Here is a 15919-nt window from a genome sequence, read left to right as displayed (position 1 = left end):
GGTTGGTTTGGCTGATAATATTGTTACTAGAGGAGTGGCTATGCTTCAGTATGCTGATGATACCATTCTCTTGATTCAAGATGACTTGGAACAAGCTAGAAACCTCAAGTTGTTGCTCTACATCTTTGAAGCCATGTCTGGATTAAAAATAAATTTTGAAAAAAGTGAGGTTATGATGATAGCAAGATTCAAATTTACTCAGAGCTATTCAACTGTCAAAGTGGTACTTGGCCAATAAAATACCTGGGCACTCCCATTTGTGCCAGAAGGCCTACTGTAGCTGAAATGGGTTTCCTTGGAGATAAGACAAAGAAAAAAATGAGTGCCTGGGTAGGTAATAACATGTCCATTGGCGGAAGAGTGATAAAAATTGGTGCATGTCTGTCCAGTACAGGTGTTTATCAAATGTCCATGAGATTGCTGCATAAGACAACTATTGAAGAAATGGATAAGCCCATCAGATCCTTTTTCTGGGCTGGGAGTGCAGACAAAAGGAAGTATCATTTTGTCAAATGGAGATGGATTTGTAAGCCAAAGAAAAAAGGGGGTCTGGGTTTGAAAGATCTCACAAAATTCAACATTAGTCTCATGTGCAAGTGGTGGTGGAAAATTGAATCATCCAACAGTCCCTGGAATGAGTTTATGTGTAAAAAATACCTCAGAGGATCTGGGATCTTCTATTCAAAAAACAGACCAGGTGATTCACCTTTATGGATTGACATGCAAAAAATAAAAAGTTTGTATTTATCTGGTAGAAGAATGAAAGTTGGGGATGGGAGACTGACTAGTTTCTGGCATGATGCTTGGTGTGACAAAGTCCCTCTGAAAGATTCCTTCCCTGAGATCTTTCATATCTGTAATGAACAAGATATCACAGTTGCTGCTGCAGCAAACCTTGGGTGGAATTTTTCCTTCAGAAGATATATGTCTCCAAATCTTGCTGTTCAAGTCCATGGCTTGTTGGGAATTGTGAGGCAGATCTCTCTATCTCAAACAAAGGACAAACCTGTTTGGAAATGGACTAAAGATGGGATTTTCTCTGTGAAATCCATGTATAATCATCTCTGTGGAAGTGGGATAGACAGATCTTTCAAACACCTGTGGAAGAGCAAGATTCCTCTGAAAATAAAAATCTGGTTGTGGTTAATCTGGCACAATGCAATTACCTCAAAGGACAATTTATTGAAAAGAAACTGGAATGGGGATGCTTCATGTCAGTTTTGTCATCAGAATGAAAGCATATCTCACCTGTTCTTTACCTATGTTGCAGCAAAGTATGTCTGGAGTACTGTGGCAAAAGCTGTGGGAGCAATTGACAGACCTGGCAGTTTCACTCAATTTTTTTGGTGGTTTCCCAACTTGGTCCCTGCTAGCAGAAATGTTCAGATAGCTGGCCTGGCTGCGATATGTTGGTCAATTTGGAAATTACGAAATCGAGCTTGTTTTGACAAGAAACTAATCAAATCTCCCAGTGAACTAATTAGCTTATCTGTTGTGTTTATGAAACACTGGGCAGGTCTCCACAATGCTGCTGATGAGAAGAACATCAAAACTAGAGCTGACAACCTTCTTCGGTTAGCTACTGCTGCTACTACCGCGTCCTAGTCTGCTGGAGGAAGGACTGGTCGAGGAACTCTGATGATCATGGATTCCGTTCCAGATGAACAAGGAGAAGATGACATGGAGACTTATGATGCTGCTGGAAATTGAAGAAACTCCCTGGTGCCTGAAAAACCCTGACGCTTTTGCTGATGATGGGCTCAAATTTTGCCCCCCTTTGTGCTGCTGCCATGTCTGGTATTGATAACACAGATGTTGCTATAGTTTCTTTTGTCGATATTCTCGACTGGTCCTGTAATAACTTCTTAAACGCTAGCATTAGGCGGCGCTCCCTCCCTTTCTTTTTTTTCCTTGTGTTGTGAACTACTGCTGTTTTTCGTTATCTCCTGATAATGAAAATCGATCCCCTGTGGGCGGGTCGCTTGGAAAAAAGAAGAGGCTAATAAAGTGGATCGCTAGGAAAAATGCCCAAGTAAATGAACGATGAATGTTAGGCCAAGAGGAGAAAATAGAGCAACAATTACTATTGTCAATGTCAAACCGAAGATGGAGACGTGGCTGGCTGGAAAGGCTGACAGAATTGAGATGTGGCATGTTTGTTTTTTCTTAAGGGGAACTAAAACCTTTTATTACACAATAGTTATTGGTACAATTGCGGTGTCAGGAGAATTCAGTAGCCACAATTGGCGACCATGTTCGAGATAAATGGGCCGAGCTAAATTGTTGTCACCGGTATTAAAACACCTCTACTCATATTCAAATCTCACATCTTCAAAATTAGAGCGGCGTTAATCAATCTTGCAGGGCGACTCGGGGCGGAACCCTAGCCCCCACAGCCGCCGCCTTCCCCTCCCCCTCTCCCCTCCTCGTCGTCCCCGGAGGCCGCCGCCGGCGAAGCCTGGCACGGCCGGTGATGGGGGGCGGCGGGGATCCTCGCTTGATCCCCTGGTGCGGCGGTAGGAGGCACGCCTCCGCGCCGGGGGTGGTCCCGGTTCTGGCTGATGGCGGCGCGGGCGGTGTTGGGGGCGGCGGCGCGGCCCTGGCCATGACGGCGCAGTCCTCTCCTCCGTTCCTCGTCGTGGCCTCGCCGGGAGGGCGGTGATGGGAGCGGCGGCGCGGCCCCGGACCCTGGCGGTGCGGTCCTCTCCTCCTTCCTCGCCTTGGCATCGCTGGGCGGGTGGGGATGGGGGCGGATCTCGTGCTGCTCCTCCTCAAGATCTGGGACCACGGCACCAAGGGCGGCGGCCCTGGATGGCAATGGCGGTGACGGCGTCGACCTGATGGCAGGTGGCGGGCGTCAGGTGCCGCTGACCGTGGCACCACGGTGGTGGTCTTCTCTCTCGCCGGAGGAGATCGGCTAGTTGTGTGGCTAGCCGTGGCGGATCTTGTGATCCGTCGCCTAGCTCCCGATGGCGAGGCACAGCTGCTGGTGAAAGCCGGCCCGGACTTCGGTCATGGTGGATGATGGCGGCGCGTTCGTCAAGGCATTATCTCTGCAGTCTGCGTTCTTCGCCCGGGCTGCTCCAGGGGAAACCCTAGACCCGGGTCTCCTGGATCGGACGATGGCGGCACGCAACACCGTTCTCCCTGTTGGGGGCATCGTTTTTGGAGCAGACAACGGATGGCGGTGGTGCTGAGGTGGAGCGGTGTGCTTTTGCTGTGTCGGCGTCGTCGAGTCGTCGCGGCATGGTGCAGTGGTGTCTCGGGATGGATGCAGTGTGATGGACATGCGCAGGATGGGGAGTCGTCTGGCGCCGTGGCGGCATCGATGGCAGGCCTGACATGGTCAATGCGAGGATCTCTCTTGAAGATGGAGTCGAGGAAGACTGTGGTAGCAACTTCTATGGCGTGTGCGTTGACGTATGCTGAGAGTCTGCTTGACTGGATGTGCTTCTCATCTGCTATTGGGCGGCCTAGGAAGGCATTTGGTTTTTGGATGATATGAGTTGGTGAATTGTCACCCCTTTCATCCCTATGTATGTTTAGCGAAGTGGTTTCGAGTTTTGATCTTTTGTATTGCTCTTGTAAGGTGTTGTGAATAATCTAATAAAAAAAAACCCGTGTGCATCCCTTAGATGCAGAAGCTGGGACGATTATTCCTCCATTTCGAAAAAAGAGAATCAAATAATAGCTGCATCGACTAGGCTCTCTTATATAATTGATCACTTCCCAGCACTCTGATACAATGTAGGCCTTATGTGTATTCAGATCCTACGCAACCGTCAGACCCTCCCGACAGGCTATAGCTCCATGTATTGTTGTGTCAGAGATACCAAGAACCGCCAAGGTAGATGCTCCAAGAAAAATTCCTTGCACATCCCTACGAATGGCCGCTTCTACACCTCTATTGCCATGTTTATCCACTGTTGCGTCAACATTTATTTTGACAGAATTACTTGGAGGAGCTAGCCAAGATGCTGACCGAAAGACCGCTTTGGGAGTTACTCGTTTCACCTTAGTTGAAAATGGGGTTCGATCTACCGATTACCTGCAGCATCAGGGGTAACCCCTCCTCCCGTAACCGCCCCCCCCCCCGTCCTCCCGTAACCCCTCCCGGGCGGCTCGCGCGGCGGCGGCTCCGGAGGGCCCCAAAACCGACGACTAGAGCGCATCCTCGGGAGCCTCCCTGGCCGCTGGCACCGCCGGCGCAGGCAGTGGTGGCGGCGCCAGACTGCCAAACGGCGGAGGGCGAGGAGGCGCAGCGAGGCGGAGCCCTTCCGCGTTGGGCGATTCTTCACGGGCTGCGCGGTGGTGGTGCGTCCGGCGGCGGACGCGGGGATCCGGCGGTGCGGCGGCCAGGCCTACCGGCGCGAGGCGGCGCGGCGTTGCCGGCGGCCGACCGTGCGGGCCTGATCTGGGCTGATCTGGGATGCGCGGGCCCGATCTGGGTAGCGTGGGCTGTGGCCTGCTGCATGGCATCTCGCCAGGTCTCTGCGGTGGAGATTGCTTCAACCTCGTTCGTCGGCGTTGGAGGGCGGATGGCGGCGTGGGGGCCTGTTCATCTGCTTCTTTGAATAAAGGTGGATGCCCTAGGGTTCTTCTTGTGCGAAGATGAAGATCTTTCTGAGGTTGGTTTCTCTCGATCTGGCCGGAATGTTGAGTTCCGGAATGATCCACCGGCGAATGTACCAGTGCAACGATGCCTGCAGTTTGCTGGATGTGAGGTATTCGGTCGTGCGCACCCATGCTTTTATTCCGACCGTTTGGTTTCGGAGGGAGCAGCGCGAAGCTCTTTTCTGTGTTACCACCAGATGACATTTTGATCCATGGTGAAGTCAGAGGCGGAGAATATCATGATGGTCGGATTGGAGAAATAGCAATGGAGGTTCTAGTCTGCACTATTGAGGTCTTGCTTGGTGTTTCAGGCTTCGCAGCAGCAGTATACAAGTGGGGGCGACAACACTGGTGAAGTTCAGCGTCTTACCTTTCAGGGTGAAAATCCAAGGTCTGACCTTAATTGGTTGTGCCTGGCAATTGCCTTGTTGAAGGCATTGTTTTGAGAGTGGGGACTATCTTCAGGGTGAAAACCTAAGATCTTTTATTGGGTGACGACAGTGCTTATGCATTATTCCCTTCTTGGAGGCGTCGCTTTTGGAGAGCCTGGAATTCTGGTGTTGTCTTGGTGGTGGATGTACTGTTGTTGCTAGGGCTGAAATACCGTAGTGGAACTTTTCTTTTATGTAATTCTTCTTTATTTTCTTGGTTGTGTGCATCCGTAATGTTATTAGAGTATTGCGTTGTTGCAGAGGATGGGTGTAATTGCTATCTTCTTGATATTATTAATATATACTCCTTATCGAAAAAAGATAGCAGTAATAAACCCAAAGATCGAGAGGGGGGCTTTGATAGATCCTTTCCTGAATTGTCTTTCGCCTAGCACTTCAGATCGACCACAATGTGACCACTACATTTAGGTGGGGATGGCTTGCATGTTAAAGACAAATCAACTTTTTTTAGAGAGAAAAAAAAGACATATCAACTTAGTGGGTTATTGACGCTACCTAGCGGCCCACTAAATCCCCAGGCCCAGCGGCGGCACGGCCCAGCCCCATAGTACTGAACGTCTTCCCTACCAGAGAGCAGAACAAACGCACGCACCCGGAGCCCCGAGCAGAACAAACGCAAAGCGAGCAGCGCACCGCAGGATCCCTCGCATCGGCGTGCTCCTCCTCGCCGGCCCGCCCCGTCCACCGCTCGGTCGTGTCCCTCGAAGGCCACCCCGGCCTCTCCGTTCGCCGGCGCAGCTCAGGCTGCTCTTCCTGGCCGACATCCCCTGCTGGCGCTGCACCTCCGCGCCTCCGCCCGCGCTCCTGCGAAACCCTAGGTTAGCCGTCCGGCTCGGCGACGCGGTCCGCTACGCGGGAGGACTGGGAGCTAATCTGCGACGAGCACGGCATCGACGCCGCGAAGGCTGGCCTCAATCCCTCTGGTAAGCACCCCTGCTCCACTGCCCCTGCTCCTCCTCTGCGCCCGCCATCTGCTTGATGGAATGCGGCGCCGATCAGACAGACGAGTTTAATACACCGGCTCGTCACCGGCTCATGTAAGGCATATCCAGGCGAAGGGCGTACGTGCGGACTCTGCAAATAGTTAAACCTGGATAACGACGCAACTTTGAACGAGACCTGCGTTTACACTTTACTCAACTACCACGGCGTTTCCCTATCCGGCTATCCCAATTAATCCACTTAACCTTTTTTGTGTTTTCACCACGGCAGGAAAAGCCAGGGGAATTCAACCATCGCGCAATGGTAAGCATCATACATCTGAATCACGAGATATTTTGCTAGTGCTATTAGGTTCGAGATATAATTTACCGCGTGTTTCCGTAATCACCAGCTGGTTTCTTTGCGCATCGGCAGGAAGAAGCGGGTAATGAGCAAGAAAGCAGGGCAGCAGCCCTCATCGCCGGCGGCGACAAAGACGAAGCCGACGCCCTTGCCTTCATCATGCAAGTAAAATCTGATGCTTAATTATGTACCTTTGCAACATGATCAGATACTCAGTCCCGCTGCCAGCCTCTGGCGGCTAAACTAGGTGGAACTAATCTAATGCTCTGTAATTCTGGATGGTGAAGGTCAAGGCAGAGGTGGAGAGATGCCTGGCGGCAGGCATGAGCAAGGAGCAGATGTTCCGAGAGCTTCGCGAGAAAGGATCACACCCGGCGGCCACGTATGCTGGTAAGCCGTAGGTTTCCACCTTAGTTTTTGGTTCAACCTGTCAGAAACTAGGTTGCGGATTAATACCAACAATACACTTATTAATCTCCCTATGCATCTGATTGGTGCATGTCCAGTTTACAAGGAGCTTCGTCACCAGAACAAAGATTTCTTCAAAGAGTACTACGTCAAGATGGATGTGAGGAAGCAGGCCGAGCGGCTCAAACTTCTTGTGCATCAGTACCGAACGGTTCGTGACACGGTTGCCCTCCCAAGAGCTCCAGGAACAGAGACCCAGCAAACCGCCATGGCCATCCCGCCAGATGACATGGGATTGCTGGACGACTGGACCGTGCTGTCTGGGCTGAACGGTGATCCTCAGTCTGCGGCCACCTCTGCGCAATTACCCACTGGACAACCGCTTCATCAGAGAGAGCAGCCGGTTCCCAACGGCGGGAACCAACGGGTACCGGTGCCATCGGCAGCTTGTACTACTTCTGATGGTGCCATGGCGGTATCCTATCCTTGGGCGTGCACCGATAACGTTGGAACGATGGGGTGGCAGGGCGAGCAAGCTGTTCCTCTGCAGCATTGGTGGCCTCGTTCAGGTGGATGCGTCCTTCCACCAAAGGGCTGGCAACCTCCATCTTCTGGTGATAGACTACCAGAGAACGGTAGCCACCACGCTGGCGCTGCTCCATGGCACAGCCAGCAAGCTGAGCCATCCTGGCGGCCTGGTACGCAGCCACACTCACAATTGGACAGCCTACAGTCGTACGGGAATTTTCTAGCTCATGTCACCTCATGGCACGGTGAGCAAGCTCATGAACCCCTGCATCAATGGCAGGCTGGTAGGAAACCATAGACACCAACTGAATTTCCACGAGAGTATCGGAACCTTGACGGTCATGCTGCTCCGGAGTAACATCCCTGGTTCTGGTTGGAGTTACATCAGACGGAAATCAATTACTCAGTATTTGAGTTTTTTCTACGTTTAGAATACTTGAGTGAATTCGCATATATGTGTACTATATACAAAGTTAACCATTGCATGGAGTAGTTTATATCAATGTTCAATATCACAGAATGAGATATTACATTCTCGGTCAACTGAGAAATAGATAGTCCAAATCTTCTTTTGAGACAGAGATTGTGGGAATTCATTAGTTTCATGTATAAGTTTAGACAAGCGTACTCTATGATCCACTCAAGAACATGATTTGTATGAGTTTACTGAAGTTCAATTAAAGTTGTACTTATATTTTATAATCCACATAGAACAAAATCACCTTCGAAAGTAGGGCAACAGCTGGTAACACAAATAAGCAAATAAGGGTCGACACGACAAACCGGATTATCATAATGCTGGTGTAATAATATTTACATGACCATCTAGAGACGAACGAAGTATGGTATTCAATGTGGTTGAACACGACAGCACATCGCACGTGAGTACTGTGCTCGCGTGTCTTGGCCTGCACCTTCACCTTCAACCCACATCCACCGTGTTGGAATTTCTTTCTTGGGAGCGGAACGGCCGAATACCGATATATGGTTACATGTTTTGATTACAAATCCTACTACACAGAAGCACGAGATCTGCAAACACTCTCGAGCCCTGGATGGGAGTAGAAAGCTGGAGATCAAGAAACCGAGAGCTGCCAAGCCCATAAGGATGGAACCCATGATCGAAGCTTTGAATTGCTTGTATTTCGCCTCGTATATTTCGAGTTCCCAAGGATCCTCCACTGGCTCCCACTGCCCCATCGTCATATCTCTTCTGATTACGCCGCCACCGCTCGAGCTAGGATTTCTCTTTTTGAAGGGCCGGTAGATTTTATCAGGGGATCCCGCTTTTGTGATGGAGTGGAACCAGAGTCGGTTTCGTTATACAACAACGATTCGGTCGAGCCGACACCCAAGCTTTTCTCCTACCAAAGCCCAAACATGTTGAGCTAGCCCAACACGGTGGCCTGTGCGTCCAGTGTTGCAAAGGGATTCAGAAGACAATAAGACATCCCAATAACCACGGGTGACAGTTCCTAGCGAAACAAAGCAGTATGGGATCGTTAAAGGGACGTCAATACCGTGGAACAGCAAGGCCTGCGCTTCTTGAAGGCAATATTTGCCTTCATTCATGAGTCGTTCGGGCCACAAACATACAAACACAAGACAATACATATTCACTTGCATCTTCCATAAAACATTCTACAAGAATAACCCACTAACAGCCAAGGAAACAAAAACATGGCAAACAATCTAGGAGCCTATAAACAACCACCAGCCATAGCACAAAAAAAAAAACAGTCCACTCGAAGCTGGTTACTCTACTCCTCGTTCCCAGACTCCTCCTTGGTCAGCTTGATCATGTCATCGATCCTCACAACAGTAATGGCTGCTTCAGTGGCGAACTGCAAGGAAGATGTATAAGAATGTGGAATGTATCTCGACGTCATGAAACACCTTGACAAGAAAGGTAACAAGAGTACCGACCTGAATAATCTTTACTTTGCTCATCGCTGGCTCAATCACACCGTACTCAAGGTTGTTGCGAATGATACCTTTTGACAGGTCAAGACCCATGCTGCAGCAAACGGAGGAAAGTTTACTGACAGAACAGGATATGCATGGTTGCAGAACCAAACAGCTATGGGCAGATAGATTGAAATGAAAATATGTCTAGAAGCAGCAGTGTTCCTAATTATGTATTTGGTGCACCTATTAAAGGATCAAGTAAATCCAAATCATATGTATGCTTGGACAGTTGGACTCTACAATAGAAAACTCAAATTGGAGCCTGAGATGGAGCTTGCAGTGTAGCTCAAGGGACCAAGGGGATATGGTGTGTCTATATTGTTTAATCACACACATCCAGGTGTGCATAATTCTGTTTCCAAGAGTAGTTAACTAGTAACCAATAACATATCTACAGATGTTTCCAGTGCTCTAAAAGCATTGTGCATTTACAACAGTTTTCTAAAGCCTACTTCAAAAAGTAAATAAATCTAAGTCCGCGAAAATGCAGCAAAGCAGAACCACAGTCCGTTCAGTTAAGTGTAACTAAGATGATTTATTATGTGATTACCTTGAATAGTGCTGCTTATCAGCCTTTGTTTGAGCGGTATGGTGATATGCCCTAAGCTTTGCTACAAGCTCAGTTGCATCTTTTGCGGCATTAACAGAAAGAACCTGCCATCACATGGCCATACCTCCATTAGTATATTATGTGGTTCAGTATGCAAGTCAATTACAAATAAAACTGATTGATTAAACCTTTGGTATGATTAACAAAGATTCTGCGAATTCTGCAATCGCCAGTTGTTCCCTAGACCCAAGAGTTGTAGCAAGATTCTCCAAGTAAACAGACAAAGAAGCTTCCACTGCCCCGCCACCAGCAACTACCTACATGACCAATACATGTTAAAGAATAAGTTGCCTCACCCAAAAGGACTTAACGCTGGCCACATTCTGGAAAGCTAGGCAACAGATGCAGAGATTAAAGCAGTAAGTGGGTCATTTACATGATGGTGCTAACTGTCCCTGTTCTCATTCCAAGCATGGAGACAGTTAGGTCATGTACAATAGGGAGTGTTTATAGTGGTGCTTACAAAAAAATAAACCAAACTTTTTCTTAAGCACTAGCAGTTATTTATTTCTATAGGAGAGGTGCCTAGTTAAGCATCTTCCTTGTATAAATAAGCACTAGTGCTTAAGAAAAACAGGCACCAGCATACTTAGCAGAAAGAACAGTGCTAAAGAGAGGTAGGGGAACAGAGGTGATTATTTTTTTCCCATTCACCTAATAATATCATGAGAAACCTATGTTTGTGTAATCAGCTACAGGGAACTAAAAGGTAAGGAACAGCAGCAAAAGGTTCTACCATGTTGGACTCCAGGGTTCTCTTCACAATGCACAAAGCGTCGTGCAAGGATCTTTCAATTTCATCTAGCATGAAGTCATTTGCTCCTCTAAGTATAATGGAGACCTGCATAACAGAAATACAGGTGTGATGTATCTACATTTTCAGAACTAATATTCTTGTCATCCACAGTAAAACTAGCTCAATATTGCACTGGAAATGTACTAACCGCACTTGTGTTTTTTGTGCCTTTCACCAGAATTATTTCATCATCAGAAATTCTTTCCTCCACAACCTCGGCAGCATGTCCAAGGAATGATGAATCAAATGTTTCTTCACCCTCCATGTCAGCAAAAGTAGTCACCTGCAGATTCCTACTACTTTTAGGATATTGACAAACAGTTGACACACAAGAATAGCAAAGCCTATACTCAGAAAAAGAAAATCGTCAAATGAATGTATTTAATGATTGCAAAGCAACGAGACTCAGGAAACGTGTTGTCCGTTGCCTCAGAGCCTTGGCACAAAATTCAACCAACTTCAGTAGAATTTGAAGCAAGAGTTCAGAAAAAACCAAGTCAGCATAAGCCATGAATGGGTTAAAAAGAGTATGCATTATAAAATACAGCTTGATCATAACCATCTAATCGACAATATGAAGGAAAAAAATCCATACCATTGTTGCACCAGTTGCCTTGGCAACATGGCGCAAATCCTCCTTACGGACACGCCTTACTGCAATTGCTCCAGCCTCAACAAAGTACTGAAAGGATATTTCATCACACAACAACAAAGCAGATTCAGTTGAAGTCAGCATAAAGACATATCCATATTCATCACAATAACCCAGTGATTCAGTAAATGATTTCAATATCAATTCATTTATGAAACACAAAACTTCTGAGGACATAAAAATCAGATCGAGCATTGCTGGATCCAGATGTTAGATGCTAGTAAGATTCAATACTCAACCAAAAAGGTTAAAATAAGTACTAATACATTATGCTATGTTAAGTGTCATACCGCAGATTGTGTACATTACCCACCAAAACTACTAGCAGCTACGTAGAGTATGTCATTCAGGAAATATACATAAATCTCACTGTGGTGTTGCGAAACTATAGACCAGTCGAAGTAAAAAAAAAAAAAGGAAGCACTTCTGCTTGATTTATTAAAACATACCTTCAGTGACATATCATCAATTCCCTTGGTGGTAAATACAACGTTAGCACCAGCCTTGAGGACTTTCTCAATTCGCTCTTTTGTTATGTCAGATTCTCTGCCAAGAAAAGATAATTATAAGGTAGACTAATGCAGACTATAAAATAGAAAGAAATTGGTTCAAATGACCATAGGCATGAAGATCTAGCATAAGAAATGAGAAACAAACAGGGTATCAATTTGTTCCAGAGACAGCAAAAGAGAGTTATAATGAATTGTAAAAAGAAGTAAAATACACATACCTCTGACGGATCTTCTCCAGTTCCCTTGGATCAGATACAAGGACTTGAACACCCATTTGCATTTTTGTCTTTTGAAGGTTAAAATCAAGACAAGCAATTCGAGCAGGGGTCACTTTAGTAGGCATTCCTTGAGCTGCACGGCCTGAGTTCAGCGCATACCCATTCAGCAGATAACTTTCCTTAGAACTTTTACCATGAGCTTTCAAGATATTAATACTCTGCAGAATCATCAGAGCAATCATGACAAGCAAAAGTTAAGAGGTGGAAAGAATAATTTCCACAACAAAATGAATTAATATCATGTCTACATAGAATACTTTAAATGGATATCCAGAAAAAGGACAGCACGATATTAAGACAGACGGAAGACTGCTGTAGACTAGTACATGTAATCTCAAGATGTCTAATACATAGCCCAGCAGGAAAAACAAATAGTGCATAAAGCAAAGCAACATAAGAAAACAGTATAATAGATGTGTCTACAGTGTTTAAACAATAAGATAGGCTGTAGAATTTATATCAACATTCTGAAAGAAGGGACCAGTAGGTAAGAAAAAGATTAAAGGAGTAAAATATTACAAAGGCGCAAAACATAGTGCAGCATTCACAGTGTAGCAGTTACGACAAGTAAAATTGATTTAATGTATACTGTAACCGAATGAACTTTACTCACCTTGATTGGATACTTCACTTCTCCCTTAGAATTTGTAGTCTTCACAGCTTGAACTGCTTCTACAACCTAAGAAACCATTGCCAGGTCAATGAAATAGTAGATTGTTTTAAACAAAGCAACCAGAAAGACAACTGGATCCCTAACATTAGGTTCCACAGATAAGCATCTCGTCCGATAAATGACATTACATCCCAGCATTGTGAAGAGAACAGATTGAGAAAAACAACCTTGAAATAAATCATTGACTGAATAATTATTTTAGATTTAAAATGCCACAGAAATCAAATATACATTATACCATAAAATCTTGGGAGTTTTACTGTGCACATAAATGTAAGAAACAAGGAATGATTAAGAAACCTAAAGTACAAACATGAGAGTAGTAACTTACCAGGTTTGCAAAGAAATCACTGTCAGCGTGAATCAGTTTAGAAGACATGCTGGTTTTTGCACAGTTTATGAGGGAATTTTTTGCAAGTTTATCAACCTGAAAGTGCGGATGAACATTGATGTTAGCATGATAATAAACAAATGGAACAGAGCTCACTGCTATTTTTACACAGGAAATATTATGTTTACCTTGATAGAAAGTTTTTCTTCAACATACTTGCAAGCTTCGCGCATAGCAAGCTGGTAGAATATGAAGGTAAAATAAAACAATGTGAGAAATTATGTGTTCCCTGCAAAATGTTCTCATGGAATAGAAGTGTGACTGCAGCTAACATTGGAATTATAAGCTTACCCTGTAGCCACTAATAATAGAGGTCGGATGGATTTTATTTCTCACAAGATCATTGGCTCTCTGATAAAAATAAAAGAAACATCATGCGTATGCAAAATGGTAGAAATATTCAAGGAAGGAAAAAAATGCCGTTAAGCTTAATTCGTTACCCTGAGCAACTCTGCAGCTATGATGACAACAGATGTTGTTCCATCTCCAACCTCCTTGTCTTGAAGCTCGGCCAGCTCCACCAGAACCTGGAAATAAATGGACACACGAAAAGCGTAAGCACATAGCAGCAATGAAAACAAAGAAATGCCACTCTGGGCAGCTGGCATCACCTTCGCCGCTGGATGCTCGACTTCCAACATCCTCAAAATGGTTGCTCCATCATTTGTGATTGTAACATCACCGATATCATCCACGAGCATCTGTAAGTCGCAGAAGCTAAATTAGTTTATTGAAACAAGGGTTCTTCAAAATTACGGGGATCCCATCTAACTGCGCCAATCCTGATTACGGCGCAGAAGCATATCACAGCCCATGGCATTGTTCAGGGCTAAAGTGCATCTCACAATGACACTGGTAACTAAATTTGCGGGTGATGATCCCGTCAAAGGTGCAGACATAATATCCCAGACGGTGAGGAACGCCATCCTAAGATGTGGATCATACAATTTGCAAACATATAACACCGACGCACAGCAGATCAATGTGGAAAAGACACATACCTTATCGAGCCCGACGGGCCCGAGCGACGATTTGACGATGTTGGCCACCGCCTGGCACGCCATCACTGTAAACAGGGAAGCACGAACGCAAATTAAACCCGCGCGCGATCGTATGGCTACTTCGCCCACTGGATCTTACAGAACCCCACGAAACCCTGCGGAATCTGGGATGACAAGTGTTAGGATTAGGGGCGCTACCGTTCTGAGTGCGCACGTCCTGCCCGGACTGGCGCTCGCCCATGATGTCGACAGTCTGTGCGGTGATCGCCATGGCGATGGCGGCGCGGCGCGGCGCGGCGGCGGCGGCGGGAACGTTCGAGAAGGAGCTCTGCCTTCGCGAATGGAGTTCTGCTGCTTCACAGTTCGGGGAGCAGCGGGATTAGGGGATGGTGAGGTTAGTGGGCTCGTCGTGGATGTTGTAACTCATTGATCATTCATGGGCCTATGATCAGATCAACGAATGGGCCCATAAGCACTTGACCCAACCCAAACACAAGCACGTGAGCATCTCCAGCGGGGCGACGCATTTTATTGTCCGCGCACGCCCGTTTGCGTCGCGTCGCGGACACTGAAATGACCGTTTTCGTCCGCGCGTCCGTTTGCGTCTGGGGGTGGCTCCAGCGGGACGACGCATTTTTATTTCTATTTTTTTCTCTTCTCCATTTAAACACAGTTCCAAATATTATATATTGAACATGATTTTACACAAGCTAATACATAGTTTGGAACATAGTTTACACAAACTAATACATAGTTTGAACCATAGTGAACACAAATAAAATATTGCAAAATGAGGAAACCAGTTGTGTTGATTTCCATATGTTCGCTGCTAAGAAAGAACATTCGAGGCACACCCAGTCACCTAAACTGAAAAATCCAGCTGGTGTCGATGGACCTATTGGTTCTTTCGAGGACGAACATCTAGAAACCTCGACTACTAGCTTCGTCTGGCCCGTAGCCATATTCGCTGCAAAGAAAGAACACTCTAAAGATCTAACCATCGGTGTCCGAGCCGGATTCGTCGGTGTGGTAGTGCCTGCGGCACGCCGTGTCGTCGAACACCTTGACGATCATCTCGCCATCACCCTCGTAGAGGAAGGTGAGCTGGCAGCCGCGCTCGAGCTCGAGGTCGCGGGCGAACTTATCCCACCCCGTGTGCGTGTACATCTTGCCCCGCCCGTCGAACAAGACCTCCACGGTCCGGCGGCGAGGTTGCGGACCGGCCTCCCGTAGCTGCAAATGCGTCGGCTCGACGCCATCGACGAACTCGGCGAACTTGTCCGGGAGCTGCTTGATGCCGAGTGGGTCGTCATCGATGCGGAGGAGGAACTCGAAGCAGCGGTCCTCCTGCGAAGACGGGGAGGGCGCAGGCGACGGCGAGCGTGGGCCGTAGCTGCTCCACCACGGCGGCCCCTGCCCCGGCCCCGGGGGCGCCTAGGGCCGCGGCCTCGACCGCCTCGCCGGCCACCAGGACCGGCCATGGACTTCCTCGCGGGCCTGGCTGCGTCGCAGTAACACCTAGGCAGCGCTACGGTCGAGCTTTGTGGTGGCTAGGGTTTCTTTGGAGGAGTGGATGAGGAAGAAGAACGCACGCCCCCCTTTATATAGGCCGGAGGCATGCGGTGGCCGCGGGACGCGTGGCGTCGCCATTAGCGTGGTTGGCGGATGTAGGCTACGGCTGCTCGGCAGTCGAGGCATCGCCATTAACGTGGCGCAGACTGCCGAAGCGACGCAGCGGCGCCAGTCGCTGGC

At 47.4% G+C, this 15919-nt stretch overlaps 2 protein-coding genes across 2 annotated transcripts; one reads left to right on the top strand and one right to left on the bottom strand.

Moving 5' to 3' along the window:
• Positions 1 to 6437: 6437 nt before the first annotated feature.
• Positions 6438 to 7672, top strand: LOC124679313. Its single transcript, XM_047215093.1, has 3 exons — positions 6438 to 6515; positions 6638 to 6740; positions 6857 to 7672. Exons 1-3 carry the CDS (start codon positions 6510 to 6512, stop codon positions 7582 to 7584), a joined length of 837 nt encoding a protein of 278 aa, XP_047071049.1. The 5' UTR covers positions 6438 to 6509; the 3' UTR covers positions 7585 to 7672.
• Positions 7673 to 8819: 1147 nt separating this feature from the next.
• LOC124675408 (T-complex protein 1 subunit alpha-like) lies at positions 8820 to 14438 on the bottom strand. The gene is made up of 17 exons (XM_047211485.1): positions 14366 to 14438; positions 14168 to 14232; positions 13778 to 13867; positions 13607 to 13693; positions 13458 to 13517; positions 13295 to 13345; positions 13107 to 13202; positions 12716 to 12781; positions 12043 to 12260; positions 11762 to 11858; positions 11256 to 11342; positions 10809 to 10943; positions 10601 to 10705; positions 9993 to 10121; positions 9805 to 9908; positions 9213 to 9303; positions 8820 to 9130 (listed from the first exon to the last, which is right to left on the bottom strand). Exons 1-17 carry the CDS (start codon positions 14436 to 14438, stop codon positions 9047 to 9049), a joined length of 1638 nt encoding a protein of 545 aa, XP_047067441.1. The 3' UTR covers positions 8820 to 9046.
• Between the last annotated feature and the right edge of the window lie 1481 nt (positions 14439 to 15919).

This window comes from Lolium rigidum, chromosome 7 (genome assembly GCF_022539505.1).
Source record: "Lolium rigidum isolate FL_2022 chromosome 7, APGP_CSIRO_Lrig_0.1, whole genome shotgun sequence".
In the NCBI taxonomy this organism is placed as follows: Eukaryota; Viridiplantae; Streptophyta; class Magnoliopsida; order Poales; family Poaceae; genus Lolium; species Lolium rigidum.
This window is presented reverse-complemented; position numbering and strand designations above follow the sequence as displayed.